The 22,669-nt window shown below is 52.7% G+C and overlaps 9 protein-coding genes; 5 read left to right on the forward strand and 4 right to left on the reverse strand.

The window, feature by feature from the left end:
• Positions 1 to 435: 435 nt before the first annotated feature.
• RCC_01177 (uncharacterized protein) lies at positions 436 to 2,420 on the reverse strand (the record flags this gene model as incomplete). XM_023766444.1 has 2 exons in its annotated part: positions 436 to 2,158; positions 2,230 to 2,420. The coding sequence occupies 2 exons, from the start codon at positions 2,418 to 2,420 to the stop codon at positions 436 to 438; spliced, it is 1,914 nt and encodes a 637-aa protein (XP_023622212.1).
• A 1,189-nt stretch (positions 2,421 to 3,609) lies between these two features.
• RCC_01178 (probable histidine biosynthesis trifunctional protein) lies at positions 3,610 to 6,222 on the forward strand (the record flags this gene model as incomplete). Its single annotated transcript, XM_023766445.1, has 1 exon — positions 3,610 to 6,222. The coding sequence occupies one exon, from the start codon at positions 3,610 to 3,612 to the stop codon at positions 6,220 to 6,222; it is 2,613 nt and encodes an 870-aa protein (XP_023622213.1).
• Positions 6,223 to 6,465: 243 nt separating this feature from the next.
• Positions 6,466 to 8,331, reverse strand: RCC_01180 (related to FMP25 Found in Mitochondrial Proteome; the record flags this gene model as incomplete). The annotated part of the gene is made up of 1 exon (XM_023766446.1): positions 6,466 to 8,331. The coding sequence occupies one exon, from the start codon at positions 8,329 to 8,331 to the stop codon at positions 6,466 to 6,468; it is 1,866 nt and encodes a 621-aa protein (XP_023622214.1).
• A 406-nt stretch (positions 8,332 to 8,737) lies between these two features.
• On the forward strand, positions 8,738 to 9,753 carry RCC_01181 (related to arylamine N-acetyltransferase; the record flags this gene model as incomplete). XM_023766447.1 has 2 exons in its annotated part: positions 8,738 to 9,126; positions 9,198 to 9,753. The coding sequence occupies 2 exons, from the start codon at positions 8,738 to 8,740 to the stop codon at positions 9,751 to 9,753; spliced, it is 945 nt and encodes a 314-aa protein (XP_023622215.1).
• Positions 9,754 to 10,654: 901 nt separating this feature from the next.
• On the reverse strand, positions 10,655 to 11,572 carry RCC_12204 (uncharacterized protein; the record flags this gene model as incomplete). The annotated part of the gene is made up of 1 exon (XM_023766448.1): positions 10,655 to 11,572. One exon carries the CDS (start codon positions 11,570 to 11,572, stop codon positions 10,655 to 10,657), a length of 918 nt encoding a protein of 305 aa, XP_023622216.1.
• Positions 11,573 to 13,906: 2,334 nt separating this feature from the next.
• On the reverse strand, positions 13,907 to 16,903 carry RCC_01183 (uncharacterized protein; the record flags this gene model as incomplete). Its single annotated transcript, XM_023766449.1, has 1 exon — positions 13,907 to 16,903. One exon carries the CDS (start codon positions 16,901 to 16,903, stop codon positions 13,907 to 13,909), a length of 2,997 nt encoding a protein of 998 aa, XP_023622217.1.
• A 1,273-nt stretch (positions 16,904 to 18,176) lies between these two features.
• Positions 18,177 to 19,661, forward strand: RCC_12043 (uncharacterized protein; the record flags this gene model as incomplete). XM_023766450.1 has 2 exons in its annotated part: positions 18,177 to 19,065; positions 19,117 to 19,661. 2 exons carry the CDS (start codon positions 18,177 to 18,179, stop codon positions 19,659 to 19,661), a joined length of 1,434 nt encoding a protein of 477 aa, XP_023622218.1.
• Positions 19,662 to 20,146: 485 nt separating this feature from the next.
• On the forward strand, positions 20,147 to 20,817 carry RCC_12044 (uncharacterized protein; the record flags this gene model as incomplete). XM_023766451.1 has 3 exons in its annotated part: positions 20,147 to 20,254; positions 20,303 to 20,668; positions 20,725 to 20,817. The coding sequence occupies 3 exons, from the start codon at positions 20,147 to 20,149 to the stop codon at positions 20,815 to 20,817; spliced, it is 567 nt and encodes a 188-aa protein (XP_023622219.1).
• Positions 20,818 to 21,636: 819 nt separating this feature from the next.
• On the forward strand, positions 21,637 to 22,458 carry RCC_12178 (uncharacterized protein; the record flags this gene model as incomplete). Its single annotated transcript, XM_023766452.1, has 1 exon — positions 21,637 to 22,458. One exon carries the CDS (start codon positions 21,637 to 21,639, stop codon positions 22,456 to 22,458), a length of 822 nt encoding a protein of 273 aa, XP_023622220.1.
• Positions 22,459 to 22,669: the final 211 nt, after the last annotated feature.

Below are 22,669 nucleotides of genomic sequence, written 5' to 3' on the forward strand. Positions count from 1 at the left end.
TCCCTCAAGGATATTGATTGAGTTTGTTCATCACAAAGGAAAGAAAAAAAAAGTTACAAGGATATTATCCTCTATCATTAAAAAGGCGATGATAGATAAGAGGAGCATCATCCCCAAGCCATGAGAATGTCCATATATGAGAACCAGCTCTCATATATCTCTCCCGAGACCCAAACGTACCAAACTCATTGATTGGTATAAACAAAGTCAGGCGGCCCCGGATAGATCTCCATAAATTTGGCGGTGACCTGTAAAGAAGAAGAAGGGTAAAGTCGCTAATTCGTACAAGCAAAGCAAAGCACAGCAAAGCACAGCAAAGCAAAGCGACGCCCCCCTTCTCAATCTCAACTTCTCAAATCGAGATGTTAAGAGATGGAAAGATGCCCAGAACGAACGGAAGGGATAGAAAGAGAGCGAAAGAGAGAAAGGTAGCAATCAAGCCCACCAAGCCTGTCTCATTCCCCTCCTAACACCCCTCCGCTTACCCATCTCCTTCTTCCCCTCCTTCGCCTCCTTCCCGCMCGTAGCAGGCACCTTCAACGCAGCCTTGACACCCTTCAAAAACCCATTATTCGCATACGCCTGACTGGCATCCCACGCCATAACCCCTCCGAAACTCTTGAAAGTCTTGCTAAAAGCAATGACGGGCTCGAGGTTCGCGACAGGGGTATATCCACTTCCCGCAGCGCTTTGACCAGCCGGGACGCCGAGGTAAATTTTCACGTCCGGGTTCGAGGATTTGCTGGTGGCCCAAGTATCCCAAACTTCAAAGTTGAAGTTGTTTTGCTTGGTGTTGTTGGCGACGAAGGATTGGACGCCGCAGTAGTTGTTGTAGAATTGGACGAAGAGCTGATCATGATTAGTTGGCCGATTGCAGGTTTGTGAGGTGGGAACACGACTTACAKCATCAAAAGCCACCCCTCCATTGAACATCGCGTCATTGTTGAGATCTGGATATGGGCATTGCGGAGCAGCAGTGAGGTAGTAACTCCTCTCCGTCTTTCCGACGTGGGTTTTGGATTGTTCGGCATCCATCAGTTTACGGAGTTGGTTTGCAAAAGCCACGAAATTCTGGCCCGGGGCTTCAATATCCAGATCGAAACCGTCTACTGCTGCGTTGCCGWATGGTCGGAGAGTAGCAGAGGATGGGGACTGGCGGCGGAAGTTGCGCGTGCCATCATAGTTTACTGTGCGGATCTTGGGGGAAGAGTGGGCCTTTTCTTCTTTCTGTTCTTCCTTCTCCTCCTTTGCTGCTTGAGACGCGTGGGTGGAGCGTGGGGAGGAGGATGATGTGGATGAGACTTTGCCTGGTGGGATGAATCGTGTCCCGTGCTCATCTACAATGGTTTGGACGCGGTCTTGAGGGTCTTCGGTCCCGGTTTGGTAGAGTGTTGTAAGAGAGGTTTGTTTTGGTTGTGGGGTTGATGTTCTGGAATTGTTTTCCGTCTTGGAGGATCCAGTCTTGGAGTTGTTCCCCGCCTCAGAGCTCGCTATCTTGGCCCTGCCGGTCCTCGAAATGGCCGTCTGCAGTCTAGATTGTGCGGAGCTATGCCTGAGATTGACCGAGGAGGAAGCTGTGGGGTTAGCAGTCCTCTCCGCGGATGATCCTTTGGAAGTCCCGGTAGTCCTGAGCGCGCTGAGATCTTGTAGTGTCGCTGCTGCAGCTGTTGTCGCTGTTGTTGTTATTGTTTGGGTGACCTTTTCCAGTAAACTTACCGCCCACAAGGGATCTTGCGGGTCGTAATCCAAAGTCGCACTGGAAGCAGCGGCGGATGCCGTCCGATTCTGTCCTCCAGCACTCGTCGATGCAAATTCCTTGGCCACGGTCGTCATGTTAGTAGTAGTATTCGAAGCAACACTAGAGTTAGCAACAGGGCCAAAAGTGTCCCAGATCAAATTCGCGGCTTTGACAGCTGCCTCTTCACTAGCAAAGCCTCCTTCTGTATATGTTGCACCGCCGATGGAGAGCAGTACGGTTTTGTTGTATGTATCTTGGCACGTCTTGATGTCCTCGCCAATGTGAGGACAGTCTAGAAGGGCGCTGTCGGGGAAGAGGTTGCATTTGTCTCCTGCGTTAGCGAGATTTATCACGGGTTGCCCACCTTGACCTGTCGTGACTTGGACGAGGAATGACATGGGGATCACGTCGATATTTGAGCTGGACCTCCTATCAGTGCTTGTCTTGTAATAGTCTTCTGCTAGTCTTCTGCTAGTCTTCGGGCAACTGACTTTGCGCAGTAGTCGGCGAGTGATTGTTGTGCGAGGGCTCCTTCGGCTTGGTTGTATGAGTTCTGTCCCCAGTACACTGCTACATTGTCGTTGGCATTGAACGCCGCCGCTGCACCGTGAGCCAGTAACAAGCCCGTAGATGCAACAACGCCAGCTCTGTGCGTCTTGGAGCGATTGTGATGGCTCGGCATGTCAAAGGTGTGGCTCGGAACACGAGCAGACTGCGGGATGTTCACGGCTGTTTGGTTGTGTACTGAATAGTCCGGGATGATTGGTGTTGGTGGTGGTGGTGGTGTAATGAGTAAAGAAGATAACAATTGTGCTTCAATCCGTGAAGGCATGCATGAGAAATCGAAGAACGGACTCTACCTGCAGTGCATGTACTTGTATGATTTGCAGCTGCTGAGGAGGAGATGTAGGCATGACAACAGTTGCCGCGGACGGAGCAGGAGCTATGATGTGAAATGTGTAAGGCGGGCAGGTAAGAGTGGTAAGTTCATGTCCGGTCGCGAGGGTACAGCGTGCATGTGGGTGAGGTGAGAGGGGAGGATGGCGAATGATGTGCTCGACAATATCACCAGGGCAGAGACGTTGGTGAACGTCCCACAATTGGAGGATGAGGCTCTCACATCGACACATCATGTGGTTCGTTGAGGTTTGGTAGACAACGCCAACGTCGATGAGCAGAGAAAAGGTCGGTGCCCTGTGTAGTAACGGATTTTCAACGTCTTGCAACGCGTCGGGTCGAAATACTCATTCGGAAAGTACGAGATCGAAGACGAGGGCTTGAGGAGGGCATCCAAGGGATTGTGGCGGAGTTTGTCTTGCAGCATCCAATCTCTGGGGCAACGTGATGGAGAGTAGAGGGTTCCGAATGCTGCGTGAGTTGAAAATAGCAATATCCGATGCGACATGTCCATGATACGCGTGGCGTTGCCAATTGGAGCCGCAATGCTCTTAAACCATGTATGAGCTCGCCTGGGCTGTCAATGTAGAAGTATACCTACCTAGTAGGTAAAGCATACCTTACGAAGATGACGAGGCGGTTCTTCGGGGTCGTCTTGGAGCATGTCAAGAAGGAGTGTCGACGTGTTGTCAGCTTTCATCCATCTAGAAATCAGCTCATCAGCAGCAGTCTTCTCATCGCATCATGCTATCTTGCGTGATGGAAGGCGACATTGGATGGATGTGCGTTGTGAGTTGTAGAGGAATGATGGTATGGTTAGTCCAAGACATGGATCCGATAGCGGGACAATCCTGGTGGGGGTCTGTGTCTGGCTACTTTTCCGAAAGTGATGGAGTCATGGGAAGATTATTACTTTATCTCCGACCACTGTCATTCCCTCATATTTCCTCCACCCGTACCACCACAATCCAACCATGGCACTCGAACGACCGCCGCCCTTTTTGGCGGCCATTGACCTGGCGGGATACACGGGAATCGAACAGATTGAAGCGGCCAAGGAATTGGCTTACGCCGGTGGAATTGCTGCCATCGTCTCCCCCAACACCATTGACGCTGCCTTTTCTCTCCTCAAGGACACCGTCGCCCGCTTTCACGTCCATTTGGAAGTGTCCACGCTAGAAGGTGTGCAAGATGTCATAGATCTGTTGGACGCCGGCGCAACAAAGGTCTTCGTCATCCGACAACAGGCGGCGGCATTGAAGCAAGTCAAAAATCTCGATCTCACCCGCATCGTCTACCACCCGACCACCGCCAACGCCGACGACGAGGTGAATGTGTTGGAGGGAACGACTTTCGGCCTGTTCTTGCAAAACGTGGGCAATGTTCATTCGATCAAAGAGCTGGGACCCGAACATCCTCCCGTCTATGTCACCAAAGTCAACATGAGCGAGGAGGAGGCGGTGGAGCTGTCCCGCCAGAATGCAGTTCCCATCATTCCTGCCACCCAGCTCACGACAGATACTCAAGCCGAGGATGGCAAGATTCGCATTGCTCCTCTTCTTCTTGCTCAAGCCCAGAGTGACCGTCCGGATGGATTGTTCACGACTCTCGTCACCGATGAGAGAGGAATTGCCCTCGGATTGGTGTACAGTAACGAGGAGAGTGTCGCAGAGAGTCTGCGTTCGGGACGGGGAGTCTACCACAGCAGAAAGAGGGGATTGTGGAGGAAAGGCGACACGAGCGGGGATTGGCAGGAGTTGGTGCGCATAGAAGCGGATTGCGATCAGGATTGTCTGTACTTTGTGGTCCGACAGCAAGGGGTTGGGTTCTGTCACCTGCAGACCGCAACATGCTTCGGACAGTATCGAGGCCTATCGAAGCTGCAGAAGACTCTGCAATCGAGAAAGCGATCTGCTCCCGAGGGATCCTACACTGCTCGTCTATTCAGCGACCCCAAGATGGTCCACGCAAAGATTATGGAAGAGGCCGCTGAGCTTTGCGAGGCTCAATCGAAAGAGGACATTGCCGCCGAGGCTGCCGATGTGCTGTACTTTACCCTTGCGAAAGCCACTGCTGCGGGCGTCACTCTCGAGGATATTGAGCGAAATCTAGACGCAAAGAGCTTCAAGGTCAAGCGAAGAAAGGGCGACGCCAAGGGACCATATGCTGAAAAGTTTGGCGTCACCAATGGCACCCCAAAGAAGGAAGTGCAAGCCAATGGGACCGAATCCAAGCCCAAGCCCGAGGACAACGGTCGCATTGAAATGCCCAAGTACTTCACTGCAAAAGAGACGCCCGAGACCATCCTCAACGTCTTGCAAAGACCCTCCCAACGCTCCACCGAGAAGATCATGGCCATCGTCAAACCGATCATCGAGGAGGTCCGCACGGGAGGCGACAAGGCCCTTCTGGGATTCACGCACAATTTTGAAAAAGCAACGTCACTCACATCACCCGTGTTGAAGGCACCCTTCGCTCCGGAATTGATGCAATTGTCCGCAGAAACGAAGCAAGCCATTGACATTTCCTACGAAAACATCCGTAAATTCCACGCCGCGCAAAAGGAAGAGAAGCCTCTGGAAGTTGAGACGATGCCTGGCGTGGTGTGTTCGAGATTCTCCCGGCCGATTGAACGAGTAGGCCTCTACGTCCCCGGTGGAACCGCCGTCCTCCCTTCTACAGCAATGATGCTCGGTGTCCCCGCCATGGTGGCAGGGTGCAACCGCATCGTCCTCGCCTCTCCACCTCGCTCCGATGGTTCCATCACCCCGGAAATCGTCTACATCGCCCACAAAATCGGCGCCGAATCCATCGTGCTCGCAGGGGGCGCTCAAGCCGTCGCAGCAATGGCGTACGGCACCGAAAACGTCACCAAGGTCGACAAGATTCTGGGACCCGGCAATCAATTCGTCACGGCGGCGAAGATGCTCGTCAGCAACGACACGACCGCAAACGTATCGATCGATATGCCAGCCGGTCCCTCCGAAGTCCTAGTCATAGCCGACGCGACCGCCAACCCAGCATTCGTAGCTTCCGATCTCCTCTCCCAAGCCGAACATGGCGTGGACTCCCAAGTCATCTTGATCGCCGTGGATTTGAACGAGCAACAACTCCAAGCCATTGATGATGAACTCCACAACCAAGCTCTAACCCTCCCTCGAATTGATATGGTCCGCGGCGCAATTTCTCACTCGGTCACACTAGTCACGCGAAGCATGGAAGAAGCCATGGAACTATCCAACGCCTACGCCCCCGAACATCTGATCGTGCAGACCGCCGACCCGGTCGCGGTGCGGGACATGGTCATCAATGCCGGGAGTGTCTTCTGCGGGGAATGGACTCCGGAAAGTGTGGGAGATTATTCCGCCGGGGTCAATCACTCTCTACCCACGTATGGATATGCAAAACAGTACAGTGGAGTCAATCTTGGAAGTTATGTCAAACATATCACCAGTTCGAGATTGACCAAGGAGGGGTTGAGGAATGTGGGAGGAGCGGTGATGCAGCTTGCAAAGGTTGAGGAATTGCATGCTCATGAAAGGGCTGTGAGTATGAGATTGAAGTGGTTGGATGAAAGGGGGGAGTAAATAAGTACGGTGGAAGTTTGTGGGGGTAGGATGGAAGGTGGGGAGGAAAAACGGGACTCCCGGTGAGGATACCTATATATAGAAGAGGTAGACTGACATTTCGAACGATGTTGTTGGGTTTCGATCAAAACAAAAAATATTCGTTCTGGTTCATTGTTGCTTTCCCTTTTTGAGATGGATAAGTGAGTGAATAATATACACTTCCCCAATCTGATCCCTCCCTCCTCCTCTTCCATCAATCTATTACGTCGCCGAATAAACACCACTAACCCCTCTCCCACACTCGACTCTCTGCTCCACGCTCCTCCTCCTGCCATCCCCCAGTTTCACCTCTGCTCGCGGAGTGACATGAAATCGATGCTCTTCCTTACCACCCGTACTCTTCCTCGCCCGCTTGACTTCAGCTTCGGCATCCAGCGGCTGCAAATACACGGGCACATTGACATTATTCCGCTTCCCCGTACCCAGCTGGTAATGTTCATTGCCACCCCAGAAGACGACATCGGCGCCCCAGTTCGTGTCGTCGTCGGTGTCGCCCTTTTGACCCTGAATGGACGTTTTGGTGATGTTGGCCATGACGGCTGCGGCGTGGGTGGATCCGACACTGAGTTTTGCCAGGCGGATGGGGACGGCTGTGTTGTTTTGTTCGTCGTATTCGAAGAGGCCGGACAGGGTGGGGATTTTGGTCGGGGTGCTTTGAACGTGAGTCCATCGGGAATTGGCTAGACTTCCAGTGATGCCGGCGCCAAAGGAAAAGGTATCGGCGGTGACTCTGCCGATTTGGAGTCTTGCTCGAGGGTCTTCCTCTTCGGAATTCTTGCCTCGTGACTGGGCGGCGACTTTGGTGGCGTCGACTGTGATGTAGGAATTGCTTCCACCCGCCGCGATGGAGGTGATTCTGGCTTGCTGGCCGGAGCCGGAGTAGAGTTTTGCGGTGGAGAGGAGGGACGGGGCATCGACGATGGAACTCTCGGGGTTGTAGTCGAAGCCCAGCTGGCCGGAAGCATTATCTCCCCAGGCAAAGACTCTCCCCTCGGCGTCCAATGCGAGGGAGTGGTAGTCTCCCGCGGCGATGGATTTGATGGGGAAGCCTCGCAGGGTGGTGATTTCATGGGGTTGGTCGAAGCTTCCTTCCGGCCGCGTGGACCAGGTCAGACCGGGAACTCCGAGCTGTCCTCTTGACGGGAAGGAATCCGAGGCTGAGGCGGTGGAGAAGAGGCGGCCGGCGGTTGTGAGGAGGAGGGCGTGTTCCAGTCCCGACGAAATGGCCGCAATCTTCTCTCCCGACGCCAAATTGGACGGGGCAAGCGTGCGGTATGCGATGGGACTGCTACTCGACACAAATGGGATCCACGAGGATTCCGACGGCTTGCTTCCCGACCGCTGCTCTTCCGCCGAAACGGGAATGCTGTACACCTTCCCGCCCTTGGACAAGGCCAGGATCCGATCGCGGGAAATGGCCAACTCCACCAGATTCTTCCCCGCCAGAGTCCTCACGGGCGCTTTGGTGTCGGCGGCGTACCCGACCCCCCATTGCAGCAAATTTCCCTCCTCATCAATGGCCGCTCCGAAATTGCGGTCCAGCTTGATGTCTCGCAACAACATCCCATCAAAGCACGCCATCCTCCGCGGCGTTTTGATGACATTCTCATTGCTGTCCGGCGCCGCCACCCTCCCCGTATTGCTCCCCCACGCATAAACCCCCGGATTCTCCCAACTCTTCTTGACCTGATGATGCTGACTGCTGATCATGTCCCGGTTCTCCTCCACTGACACGCCCGCCTTCTTCCTCGACTGTTCAATGATGGGCACATTGTCCTCTTCCCGCGGCGGTGCTTCGGCGTGGGTTTGTTGGAGGAAATGGCCGTTGTTGAGGTAGAATTGCGAGGCGCTGGCCAGGCCTCCGGCGACGACAATAGTGAAGATGGATCTGCGGAGGTGCGATTGTTTCTGTTGCGCGCGGGCGGAATATGCCAAGGTGGCGGCGCGGGACGATGAGGCTTCTTGCGCTTGGGTTGCGAGAAAAGCTGCTCGGCTGCTTGCCGACCGCGTACCGTGGGGAATCGTTTTCTGTGCTGCTGTACGAGTGATGGCGTGCTTGGAAGCCATGTTGGGTGTATCCTATCAATCGTTGTTGATTGTGGAATAATATCACTTCTTCAACTCGACATTCATGCAAGGTAAGCTACTTAGTAGTTTATTCCAGTCAATGCGTCATGCAAGTGAGTGAATCGGAGCTTCCATCGATAGGGCTGAGCTAGTGTCTCGATTCCCGATATCGGAGCAGGGTACAGCAATATAAGCACTCACTCCACTCACTCACTCACGCCGCAGACAGGTCCGCCTTGCGTGCTCTCTACTAGAGTAAAATCCTGCAGCACAATCTCCCAGCCTCATTTGACTCACATCTCTCAATTGAACAAGCAAGTCAAACTTCCCCAAACCCCTCATTCCAACATCCTCTCATCTCCCAGAAGTACAMCCTCTCCCGCCACTCCGAGTAAAAGAAAAAACAATGTCCACATCCATCCTCACTCCCTCCCATCTCTCCTCCTTCCTCGATTACATCTCCCTCCCTCCCCACCTCCACACATACCACTACAGCCCCTCCCACGATCCCACCCAAGCCCTGCACTTCCTCACCCAATTACACATCCACACCATCTCCACCATCCCCTACGAAAACCTCTCCCTGCACTACAACCCCTCCCACACAAACTCCATCGAACCCCTCGACGTCTTCCACAAAATCATCTCCAATGCCCGCGGGAGAGGCGGGTATTGCATGGAACTCTCCATCCTCTACAACCACATCCTACGAGCCCTGGGCTTCTCCGCATACACCTCCATGGTGCGAATCCGCTATCGTACAGACGGAATCCCCGCGGGAGATTACATCGGTTGGTTCGTCTTCCCTACCCCTTCCCTCTCTCAACTCCAAAACCATGTAACTTAGAAATATATACATATCCCAGCGCGCACATTGTCAACATCGTAACCCTCTCCAACGGCTCCAAATACCACGTCGACGTCGCATTCGGCGGAGACGGCGCCACGGCTCCCATGCCCTTGATGCAGGACCTCCCTCAAAAGAATCTCGGAAATCAAGAAATCCGTCTCCATCGCGATCATATCCCCTCGCAGACTCTGCGGACCGAAGAGACCAAACTCTGGATTTATCAATACCGTAACTCCTCTTCACAACCCTGGAATTCCTTTTACGCCTTCGCCGAGCAAGAAGCTCTGATCGCCGATTTTCGAATTCTGAATTCTTGGACTAGTGGCCCGACTTCTTTTCAAAGTGAATTGATGCTGGTGGTGAAATTCCTACGGCGGGAGAGGGAAGATGGAGTGGGGCAAGAAGTTTATGGGAAAAGGATGTTGAGTGGGAATGTCGTCAAGGAGAATCTTGGAGGCAAGACGGGGGTGTTGGAGGTGCTATTGAGTGAAAGACAGAGGGTGGAGGCGTTGGAGACGTGGTTTGGGATTGTGTTGACTGAGGAGGAGAGGATGGGGATTAGGGGTTGGTAGACGGAGATTTTGGCTCAGTGAGGGGGACGATGTGAAAATGTGGTGAATCTTCCAGGGGAACACAGCAGTCATGAGATCGTGCTCATTTTTTACGGAACCTTACGGACTACTTTTGAGAAAAGGTCGGTTGGCTATTACGCTCCAACGAACCACTATATCAGTTCCGACTCTCACCGTTGCGTTTATGCTTGTTCCCCTATAAATCCGGAGATGTACAGGAAATTATATTCTTCATCTGAAAAAAAAGCGATTGCTGTAGTTTCGAGCGGGAGACTTACCAACGTATGACACGCAGAGTACTTCGCTTTCTGGTGGCGACTTGGAAGGACTGTATGGAGTCAGCGGGTGTATGCATGCAAACATGCCTTGAATATATGGGGTTTTCGCAGGCATTTGGGGGGAAGTTGTATCTTAATTTCGACAGCGAGTTGGCATGTGACAACGCGTATGACTAGACTAAACGCCGTGGAACTTGTGGATGATTGCCGACGAGGATCGATGGGGTTTCCAGGATGTTGTTGTTGCTGTAGTGGTGGTGGTGCTGGTGCTGGTGCTGGTGCTGGTGCTGGTGCTGGTGATGCGTGGCTGAAGATGTACCTTTATTTCGAACGCAATTAGGCTTGTGACAACGCTTATGACTTGACTAAACGCAATGGGACTTACCGATGGTTGTCAATGATTGTCGATGGGATTTCCAGAATGTTGTTGTCGTGATGGTGGTGGTGGTGGTAGTGGGGGATAGAAGGGGCTCTCCATTTCCGTGTACGTCGGCATTTCTATTCCCTGTGATTCGCATCCCATTAATAGTGCAACTCTYCCAGTAGTCCACACACTTATCGGGACGGTTCACGAGCTGCTTCTCACTTACTTACCTCAAAGCCTCTCCTCCCGGCGAATGGCTTCAATACCCCTTCCTCTTTCCATCCCCACAAAGCACCTCGATCCCAACTCTCGCCCAGAATCTCCTCATTCGCATGTCTTTTCCCTGCCACTGCTTCTCCAACCACTTACTCCCATCAACCCCCCACTTCGCAAACAGAGCATTAACATACTCCTTCTCCTGCGCCCTCGTCCTCACATACCAATTGCCACACCCCTGCTTCCTCACAAAGCGATCACAACTCTTCTCCATATCCTCCCATTGCAACCTAGCTTCCAGCTCCGCCTTCCTCAATCTCCCCAACAATCTCAAGTAATCGAGCATCTTCGCATCGACTTCCCCCTCGAGCGTAATGACACTCAAGGCAGCTTCTCGCTTCTCATCCACGATTCTCGAATAAACGTCGACCTTGACGCGGGGATTGACGGTGGATAGGTAGTAGAGTTTAGGCGGGTAGAACCAGGTACGACCTCTCGTGTTGATGAACTCGTCGATGCAGTTGACATAGGCCGCGACCGATTCGTAGTAGGAGTATAAGAGAGGGCAGTGCGCTGGCTTAACTTTGATTAGAGGGAGGAGTTTGGTTAAGATGACAAGGGCGGCATCTCTCCGTCGTCCATTGCCCTGGGTGCATCTCAACTTTTCCTCATCTTCGATCGTTACGAACGAAGGCGCGGGTGGCTCGTTCTCGTTCTGGGGTCTCTCTTCGTAATGGAGAGGGGAAGGTATGTCTTTAGTCGATTCCATCACCTGCGTGGATCTGTTCGCGCAGACGCGGGTGGCCTTGGCTGCATCCTTATCCCCAGTGAAATTCTCCTCGGTGGACACGGGCGTGCGGTTGTCAGATGTAAATGTCCTGCCGTTGATGGCGGACGTCCCATCTTTGGATGTTGTTAAGTCGGTGTCGATAGACGTGATGATATCTCCGAAGCCGTCCATGTTTTTGGTACTCAATGGATGAGGAATTTTTGTCAACAGAGAGTCAAGAGAGAGTCAGGAGATAATCAAGAAGGACTCTGTGTTTATATTCGATGCGGAAAGGTGCCCTGTATTTATATTCGATGCGGAAAGGTGCGGAGAGGTTTACGTGGGTCCATAAAGGCTTGTTGGATGTACTTTTGTGTATCCTCGGTGTCGCGCCGGTGGCTCACTCCATGAATTCTGCAAGCCAAGRTGTCAAAAACAAAAGGCTACTTGGTATTAGAATTCAAGTCTAAGTGTGGAATAATGGGCGCCCTCTGGACCTACCGATAGTCGATGAAAGTCATGGGGTACCTGTTTCGTAGGTTCGTAAAAGTAAACTGTCAATGGTGCGCATATGTTATTTTGTGCAAAGTCTCATGTAGCTTGTGAGGTGAAGGCTTCATGTACAAGAGCAATGCCATTTTAGGCTGTGTCGAACAGCTCGCTCGCCGTACAAGATGCAGGGAATCTCATGATGCGGGTGCTGATCAATTAAGGAAGACTTAAAGTTTTGTCGACCATGTGCAGCTTGACCAGGAACAGATGCGAAGGCGATGAGCGGTCATGAGACCGGGGAAGGTGGAAGTGCCAAGTGGTCGAGTCCACGATTTATGGTGTGAGCGGATGACTGGAGAGCTTTGTTGCAAATTGCTCCACTGCAAATTCTTGGATGAGAGCATTTTTGGCTCAGAGCCAAGGAAGAGAATGGTAGAGGACAAGTCGCCCGAATCTTGGTCTGAAAGAACAGATTGGGCTCTCGAAAATAATCCGATTGGTCCTCGCGTCGTCCTGGTTGCACTTCGAGGTCTCCAGAGTCGCATTGCTCCACGGCTTCGATGGAAGGCATACATCTTCACTTTGATAGGCCTTACGCTTCCGTGTTATCATAGCAGATATCGCCGAGGTTTTCGTTGCTTGATGGTTTTGGTATTGCTTGTGCTCTGATTGCGAATCGAGCACGACGCGTGTTTTYAGTACACTCGGCTTGTAGGTATGTGGCCTTAGATTTGTGAAGCTCCCTAGTGCCACGAGAGTAGTTTGTTTTTGTGAACGTTGGTTTATTTCTGCCAATGTCGTGGAAAGGCTGGAGTGCCGCCTATATCGTGGCAGAGATCGAGTGCCGCCTGCGCAACGGACGATGCTCCCAAGTCGCCAGATGGATGGATTTAGGCTTGGAGAATTTGTGGTCGTCGGCATGAGATCTGCCTCCTCTGGATGACTGCATAGCACGACATCGCAGAATCCGGTTAAGCAGGGGCGATAGAGGCCAGGGGGTTGCGAACCGCCGATAATTGAGCGTTTAAGAACTATGAAGCAAGTCGTTTGAAAAGGAGTTGGAGAGGCGGTTGGGTAGTAAGGTAAGGTAGCCGTCATAGGACAAAAAAGTGGGGCGTCTCAAAGTTGCTAGTACCTGCCAGTGATTCGGTGGCAGAGTTGCAGCATGAGGAAGGGACGGGAGGGACGGCGTCACTTGCCTTACAAAGGCCATCGCTTCGCAGGTACGATATGGATTTTCAGTATACTCCTACGTCTCTCAGTCCAGCAGAAGGAACCGTCCAGCTCAACCGGTCTTCAGGGCCAGATATACTTGGACGCAAACTCATACTTCTCAGCGAATGCGATCTCGACGAAGCATGTAGCGTTCATCCTACGAGGTGAATGCCAGGTGTGAGCATTCACTGCAAACTCGTGGGGACGAGGTCCTGAACGCCATTCCAAGCAAGCAGATATGATACCGCAGGCCGGAGAATCGCGGCAAGGTCCTGTCAGCGAAACTTGAACCCTTTGGAGCGCTCTCAACGAGGACCTCAGCTCCCGTCACATCCTACGAGGCGCCTCCCCGACATCACGATTCGATGCGAAACCCCCAAATATGAGCGAATCTAGCTCATATCAGTTTCACTCCTGCTGCATTCGAATCTGGCTTAGCTTCAAAATCGTTTTCCCGGCACAACGACGCTTTCAGCCTCGAGCACACGCYCCATGACAGCAAAGTCATCTTTCTCCAACGAGACGAGCGGTCCAGAATGTCGAAATCGTCCGCCACTGGTTGAAGAGAACATGCCGCTCGTAACGATTGTGATCATACATTGAGCAATATCGTAGCCATACACTCTCCCAATCCCACTCCCGTCTCGGCCAAGCATCACTTTTGCCTCTTCGGCGGAGACACCGCCCCCGTAGACTTCCGCTTCGGAGGAGAAACAACTGCAGCCGTAGCCTTCAATTCCTTGACTCGCTCCTCTGCGATTCTCAGATTTCTCGTTCTGATCACTATCACATCAGCATTACTCATCATCGCCCACCTTTCTACCATCCATCGGCAGGAACTTGCCGTTGCTCATCCCACTTCGAATTGCCTCCCTCCTGGACCGTCCCCTCATTGGATCTGGCGTTTGTTGCTCGAGAGGCATCTTCTGCCCAACTATCATGCCACACGACTTCGGGTGCGGGTTCCGGCGCACGGCAGACAGGGCGGACATAGTCTTTTTCACTCTCACGCACGTACACTGCGTACGTTGGTGTTCCGTTGCTGTATTTGGCTTCCCTTGTTGCTGCGTGGAGTTCTTCATGTGAAAGTTCCGTGACTGTCTCGTCGTTGTAACTCCTCCAGCAATTCTTATGGAAGTCGCGAATGTAAATCCAGTAATGCCCACTGCTGTTGCCGCCGCGATGAATGAATACAGCTGCGAGCTCGTACTTCACTTCCTTCATATCGCCAAATTGTTCGTTGAAGCTGGCTTGAAGCTCGTCAATTTGTTGCTGAAGTTTCGTAACACGAGAGCGGGCGCTCGCAGCTTCAGATTCGACTTCATCGGGAAGATCAGGTTCGACATCGATGCCTTCTCCCATACCGACGTCTTCAAGCTCGTCACTGATAGATCCCAACTCTCTCAGCAAGTTTGCACACTCGGAGAGGACCGTGGGCCCATCCTGCTCAATAGTTGTTTTGGAAAGATAGTTGCGCTCTCGCTTCCACGCCTTCAATTGCTTTCGCCAACCCCAACACGTTCTACGTCTTGGCAACACCCCAGCGACGTCCATGTACCGATCCAAGTACACCTCGTCGTGCAATAGAACGAGCTCTTCCGACTTGAAGGCGCCCCTTTTACTGTCGTATCCAATGCGGGGAATTGCAATCTGCAGCAAGGGAGGTGCTGTATCGATCGTCTTATAGGTCGTCTTGTTCGTTCCCGGGATGTCCTGCTCGTCGAAGAACTTATCTAGTAGTGCGTAGACGTCGGTGGACTCATTCGGAACATCAGTGGTAATGCTGGAGCTAGCTTCCATCTTTGAAGTTTCGCTGCCATCCTCCTGAACAGTAGTCGCCCTCAGACTGATTTCAAAAATGTCTCTGAGCTGGTCTTGTTGTTCGCCGCGGTCGTCCATGCCCTTGGCGATCATGCCTGATCTGAGACGGAACATGGCGCCGTCATGCACCTCCGTCACGTCCTGTTGCTGCCGGGCGTTCTGCTCCGCCTTGAGAAGCGCTTGTTCCTTGGTGGTGGAGAACCGTCGCGGTGGAAGCGGTGGAGGCTCCGTCGGTTCTGGATTGTCACCCTTGGTCGCGTTCTGTGCTGGTGATCCAGGCGGCGTCGGTGGTGAGTCATGGTCCTTCATTGCGGTGTCTTCCTCAGCAAGTGTTACGCTACTGGCACCAGACTGTGGGGTGTCTTCCGCGGTGACCTTGTCTGTGATTTCATCTACCTCCATGGCCGTGTCCTTCGGTTTGGCACCATTTCCCTTGTCTCCGCGTACCTCCGATGTCAACAACGCGTAGTCCTTGGGTTCAAGAAATGCTCTACACACGAGGTCCTCTTCCGGTTTGATGTGTGATTGGCGGTCCTTGATCATGCGCTCGAAGAGGTACTTCAAATCATCTGCGAATTTCTGGCCGCCTTGAATTTCCACAGTCGTGATGATGCGCTGTCCAACACGCTCCATCTTTTCCGAATGCGCAGCTGTGTCCAGCTTATACTGATCGTAGTCCAGGACAATCTCTCGCAGCGGCTTGATACTGAAGTAGTATTGAAGCAAGCTATTGAGGTAGCAAGTGTTCCCATGACTTGTGAGGCCCACTGGCCACAGCTCTGGCGGACGGGATGATTCAGCTGCCAGATGCTTCTCGATTGCGCTGATTGCATTGTCAGTGTGCGCGCCAGGCTTGTCGCTTCTTGCAGAATCGAAGATCACTTGAAGGGTGGCCTGGTCGATGGATTTGAGGGCCACCTCAATATTCAGAACGCGCAATGCTTCGTCAACGCCCATCGAAGACGTTCCTGTGGCATTTCCTGCTAGCCAGTTATGGATAACACCGCTCTCGCCGCGCTCCTTTGCGATGATCGACGCAGCCTTCTTGGCCATTTCCGCGTCGGAACGACTTTCGTCGGCCTTTTGTACCAACATGGATAGTACGAAGTCAGTCTCCGTATCCCTACTAACACCCACCCAGCTTAACGCGTCGTCGTATGTTTCCAGCTCCTGCCTTGCAGCCTTGTTGAGCCTCGGACTCTGACGCGCTATGCCAATCTTCCCCAGAGCTTGTCTGTTCTCCTCCTGAATTTGCGTGCCACAGTTCGATTGTCTAACGTTGAATTTGTTGACAATTTGCTCGTCAGTGTCCTCTTGCTTGACGTCCAGAAAGCGATATGCCGCTCGCAAGTCTCGTCGACTGACCAAGTCCTGAGACTGCAGCACCGCGACCTTGATTTGAAGCTGCTCCGTGCCGCGTTCCTCAGATATGGCCTGCAGACACTCTAGGTAGTACGCACTGAAGGCTGGATCGCAGTCGAATTGACGATCAAATGCGTATTCCAGGAGTGTGTCGGTGAAGTTGGGTAGTGCGCCGAGTGACGCGAAATACGGGCGAAGATCGTTTGGCTGTGGGCGTTTGAGTGACAAGAACGTGGGATAGTCTTGTGCGCCCAGAACCCGCTCCACCTCGCGGTTTGCCAACGCTAACGTCGCTCCTCCACGTGCTGCAACAGGGTTACTCTCACCAGCGGCAAGTGACAGCTTCCCCACGTACACGACTGCCTCCGCTTCGATATCTTCCAGAATCTCGCGGGGGCTGCTGCCATCGGCACCTAATCGATCTTCAATTGGGGGAGGGTTCGGAAGGTTCCATCGCGCCTCGTCATCGCCGTGCTGCGGTACGAAGGTGAAGCCCATTCTATTGAGGAGCACATTACAGTCGCGCCCCTGCATGCCAAACGTGGTCTGGAACAACTTATTGGCTGCCATGAGCCGCCGCTTTTCCACTGCCGGATCTAGCGCATCTTTTAAATACCGCTGCAAGGTGTGCATGGCCGATGTGGGTGTTGCCAACTTTGCGTTCCTATCAGGTTCCGCCTGCAACACTGCATCATACCTCCGCTGCAGCCGCTCTCGCGCTGTGAGCAGTTCATAGTCCTCTGTACTTATCCGCGATCTCCTATACGATATCCTGACCTCCGCTTGACAACTCTGGACGGAGCATTGCCAGCCATATCTTATTGTTTCTGGGCCCACCTCATCCTGCTCCTTCCGATACTGAAAATGATGCAGAGGATTGTCTGCAGAGGGACAGGGTGTTGTGGAGCGTGGGTATGTGATGTGGATGTCGGCGTGTATCATACAGCGGCGACACAGGACCGCAATCTTGTACTGCGTGCCTCTTTGCGGTCGGGAATCGGGGGGAGGCAGCACGCTCTGAACCGGTTTGATCGCATATTCATGCTTGCATGACTTTAACCCCGGTTCAAGCGGTTTTCCTTCGCCCGCAGGTGGAGGATTGGCTGTCAGGTAGTTGCCAGAGACGATATTCTGGGGATCGAAGGCTAGAAAGTCATTCACCAGCTTTGGGGCGGTTTTCCCAGCCGGTGGCATCGCAAAGACCCCTTGGGTGATTTTGTTTCGAGGGAGTGCGAAAGTTGAGGTCAGCAGCTATATCATCATAGGTTCTACTTTAGGCAGACATGGGTCGCGTGGACCGAAAAGCTTATAAGAGCCGCCTTCACTTTCCCCCACGTCTTTCCTCATTCTTCTTCCTTGTCACGGACACTGGGTAGAACTATTTTTTTCCGTGCAAGAGCCGCTAGGCTAGTAAATATCACGGTCGCCAAAGTGGAGAGCGACAGTCACCACCTCCGGGCGAGTCCGCGGTCGGCTCCTTGCGCGAACCCGTGCGAGCCATTGACATTTACATATTCTCTTGCTCCATCTCTTCACAGCGACAGGTTTACCAGAAGACAGCAGTCTTGAATGTGTCGGTAGCCGACAATCTAGGTGAGAGAGTCATTCGGAGCTGTCGGACCACCCTCCTGCTTACACTGCCCGGTGGTAGAAATACCGCAGTGCAAAAGTGTCCAATCACCTCTTCTTTGATTTTGCTGATCCGAAACTGGCATGCCAGTATTGATTCATCCCCTGAAACCAGACAGAGAACTCATGTCAAGGAAGCTACCAGTCTCCCCTGACAATTCATTCACATTGCTTTGGCGGTAGGATCCGGCATCTCACCTTCCAGGTCTCCTACTTACCCCGTCTCCACTTCATCAACTCTCTCCATCACTCCACGTACCAACAACAACTCGAGGCCATGTCCATGCTGACGCTTCCTCGGGAGCTGTACTTGATTGTCTGCTCTTACCTGTCGCCGTCGGACCTCTCCTCCCTGGCAGGCATGAGCAAAGACTACTACCTGTCAGTCCAGGAGTCACTATTCGCCCAAATCGACATTACATCCTTTGGCAAGCTTGTTAAACTCGTGGCGACACTGATGAAGCCGCCTGTCGTCTCAAAAATCAGCGCCCGACAGCGGCTTCGGTGGCAGAGCTTAAGCGATGCGCAGCTACGGGAGCGCGACGTGAAGCGACTCAACATCGTGCTAGACTCTTCTCACGGCGAAAGAAACCCTTCGAAGCCAGTCAATGGCGAGTTACTCTCCCGATGTATCGGAGCCATCTCGCGCGGCCGCAGCGGCGTAACTATCCGTCTCACCCTGCATGGTCCATGGCATGGCTTGCTACAGCAACTTCAGACCGTGTACCTGCCAGACGTGCGTCATCTGGTGTTACTTCTCGGTGGTGACGCGCAAGAACAAACCCATTCGAGGCGCTCGGGACGGTCCAAATCGCGGAACCTCTGGGAGCTGTGTTTCTCGGGCTCTGCTTTTCCGGACCTACAGACCATCGAGTTCGACTCGCATCACACGTGTCGTGGGGATCTCCCTGCCACGTATCAGGAAGCCGCCGAATGCAACACGCGCGAGTATCATGGCCATAGCTTTGGCCACAGTCGCAGAAAGGCGGATTTCACGCCCTTCTATGGTCTCAAGAAGATGAGGAAGATCAGGCTGCAATACAACAGTCTGCTGAATGCAACAGTGCTCGAGTCTCTGTTTGGGTCGAACATCATCCCACAATATCTTACTCATTTGGAGATCGCAAACTGCCCTTCATTACGACAAACCGACCTCGCGGCTCTGAGTAAGTAAAGATCACATTTCTTGAGATTGAGTTACTAACGTGGCATTACAGGCATGCTCCTTCAGCGCGGATTGCAACTTTTGCAACATCTCAAACTACACCTACAGCCACTACCTCGGAGCGACTGGCAGTACAACCACATGAAATACGTCCACGAGATCCAAGAACATCCCGATCATCACTTGTGCAATGTCATCCGAGAGGTGGGTCAAAGCATCCAGAGCCTGGACCTTGCACTGCCTCTAGTCTGTGGCAAAATTTTCGTGCCTCTGCTACAAGATCCCAGTTACCTGCATCGCCCTGGCAGAGGCAAGAGATATTCGATAATTCCGAGGGATCCCGCAGCGACGCTTCCTGCGCGTTTGGTGGCTCAAGGCTACCGTTACCGGCGTCTCATTTGCTGGGATGGGTTCTGTCAGGATGGGGCCAGGTGGGAGGACATGCAAGCTCTTGCGAGTGCCCAGGGTGAAGACATCAGTTGGGAAATTATCAGCGCACAAGACAATCGCGGTAGCTGGCATGTGAGCGGATGTCTGCCTACGATTTATCCCGCGAAGGAAGTGTTGGAGCGGCAGCTTGCAGAGGATGAGCAGTGATGCCTGACCTCCTGGAATGTCACAGCGACGGCTCGGTACAACTTCCAGGCCGTCATGCGGATAAATCACGATGGGCGTGAAAGGAACACTGCTGCCAAGAAGGGGCGCAATCCGTCTCGGCGTGAAGTGGAGCTGCAGCTAGGAATCACATCAAGCGTATCGGAATTTCATTGGTAAGTTGTTGTTTGCTATGTTACATCATCGGGAACGTGCATCTTTGGTATTCTCGCTTGCTCCAGGCCACATCTGCAAAGGATTGGATACGAAGCGGGTTTCCTGAGGCCGGTTTGTATCATGAAACCTGCTTTTGACGTTCTTTCCTATTCTATGACATCAAACTTTAAACTCATCGCAATCACAAGCACGACTTCACAACAAATTCAACTTCGCTCCACACTGTTGCTTCAAAAACAACATCACCCGTGCCACTCTTCACTCTCAAATTAATCTCAACCCACAGACCAAAACAGGCGCAGAACAACATCATGGCTGACTCCAACCCCGCCAACTTCGCTAACTTGGCTACTGAGAAAGTCAAGGAGATCGCATCGATGGGCGGCAAGGCCTCGCATGGCAGCCACAACAAGACCGAGGTATTTCAGTCGCAAGGTCTTCGCATGCGACTGCTAACATCACTTCAGAGCGACCACAGCAACCCAGACCGTAACCCAGACGGCACCTTCACCAAGGGCTCCGAAGCCGCAAAGCAGGCAGGACACCTCGGAGGCCTTCACGCTCACGGCGAGACTGACCCAAAGCTCGAGCATCAGCCTGGTCGCAACCATGACGGTACTTTCACAAAGGGCTCTCACGCCGCGAAGGAAGCTGGTCACCTCGGAGGCCTCCATGCTCACGGCGAGACTGACCCCAAGCTCGAGCACCAGCCTGGTCGCAACCCGGATGGCACTTTCACAAAGGGATCAGAAGCTGCGAAGGAAGCTGGTCATATTGGTGGTCTTCACTCTCATCACTTGACTGGCGTCAATGAGATGGAGGTTCAGAATGATGTAAGTTGCTGCCATCCGTTGAGAGCAAATTCGTTGACACTAATATTGATCAATAGGACGGCTCGGGACGTAATGCTGATGGCACTTTCAAGAAGGGCTCTGAGGCTGCCAAGGAGGCTGGTCATGTTGGTGGCATGCACTCCCACTGATTGAGGATGCTAAGATGGTTGTTCTGCCTCAGATTACACTGATCCGAGAGGAAAGTTGATGCGGCAAAAAGCGATGCATTTGAAAGATTGCCGCGGCGGTGGGATGTACGATAAGGAGTAGTAGCATGGGTCCGAGAACCCACCTTCAAAATGACACGAAGTTATGATTCACTATGTGCTTCCTTGAATGTAGGCTCAGATCGCTTTCCGAGAGCCATACGCCACTACACGTACCTTACTGGGCCATGAACACGGCACAGCGCAGTCTACACATAAACAACGGCTACAAATAGCGCTACACATAGCTTCCTTCATACTGCGGAGCGGCTGAGTCTCTCTTTATTTCCTCGTAACACGGCAGACGCCTCCTGCATTCCCCATGATGTATGGTGACACAAAACGCAGCACTTCAGCCCCGATGGCGTTCTGGGTTGGGTTGAGTTGCACCACTTTGGAGTGTCTCGTGCTACACCAGATGCATATATGGTGGACCCTCATGGCTCCCGCTCGATATGTCTCAATCGGATATAGATGTGTAGAAGATTTGTTGGTGTTGTAAAGGCTGGAATCAACGCCACCGACACCGAATGACTGGGAGCTTGGAAGAGGAAGCGGCCTTGCGAGAGGGCGGCTTCACACTGCGGACGAGTTGTTCTGTAAAAACAGCCCAAAATTCTGTGTGTTATAAGATGGAATTCAGGCCTCTTTGCTGCCGTTATGTACCTTCCTCCCCAATTTGACATTTCGAGAACAACAACGTTGGCCCAAATCCCCATTCATTCTACAATCAGCCATCTCAAAGAAATCAACTTCGCTGCCATGCCGAGCGCAGTACCCATCGCAAACTCCAGAAGACGAAGCCGTGCATCTTTCGGACCTACATCAACTCCTCCCATTGATGAAATATCGTTCCCAAGATACTACGAAGAAGCATGGGGAGATGTAGCAACCCAAATGCAGCCAACCGAACGAACCGATCTCGAGCGGAGCTTGGTATTTCTGATTCGCATGGCAAACATGGAAGAAGATCTCAGGACAGCGGGTGAAATTCGAGCCATCATAACAGACCAGCAGAACTGCTCCGTTGTCCAGTTAGCCGCGGCGATTCGCCAGAACATATTCAGAGCTCGCCATGAATCCTTCAACACCAGTCCTTGGATGCAAGTCGTCCGATTCATGCTCATCAAGACGAAAGTAGCAGAATCCATACCAACGCCAGAAGTCATCAGCATACTGGACTTCTTCTTCGATCCGACCATCGAGAGGAATCTCAAACCTCTTCCTCTGGCTGCCGAAGACTCAGTCGTATACCCATATCCATCAGGACGTCTCAAAGTCGTCATCATTGGAGGAGGCCCCACGGCTCTGGCTTCTGCGATATCACTCGCAGAGAAAGGAGGCGGAAAGGTCGAAGTACATATGTACGAGCGTCGCTGGGTCAGGAAACAGTCTTCGAACGGCAGCGTATACGTCGACTATCCGCATACTGCGAAGCGTCGTGATCAAGTGGTGACCTTACAAGATTCTGTCACAACGCTGCTAAGTCAAGCTTCTTATCAAGCTCTCTTCGCAGGGGCCCCGGAACGAGTGTGGCCCGGCTCTGCCAACATCCAAATCAGGAGGTTGAGGATCGATTTCTAAAACGAGTACAGGATCCAGTGTTTCGTGGCTTGATCCATTTGCACACAGAAGGTATAACTAGAGATGACATCGCCAAAGCGGGCGATTTCCATGTGCTTCTTGGCGCTGATGGTGCTGCATCCTGGGTCCGCAAGTCCTACTTCTCGRAGTTCGAAAACGAGCGTGGACGCAGTTATGCACTCGGCATCGCTTTCGATCGTCCGGCAGGGCT

The sequence above is a fragment of the Ramularia collo-cygni genome (assembly GCF_900074925.1).
Source record: "Ramularia collo-cygni strain URUG2 genome assembly, contig: RCC_scaffold01, whole genome shotgun sequence".
In the NCBI taxonomy this organism is placed as follows: Eukaryota; Fungi; Ascomycota; class Dothideomycetes; order Mycosphaerellales; family Mycosphaerellaceae; genus Ramularia; species Ramularia collo-cygni.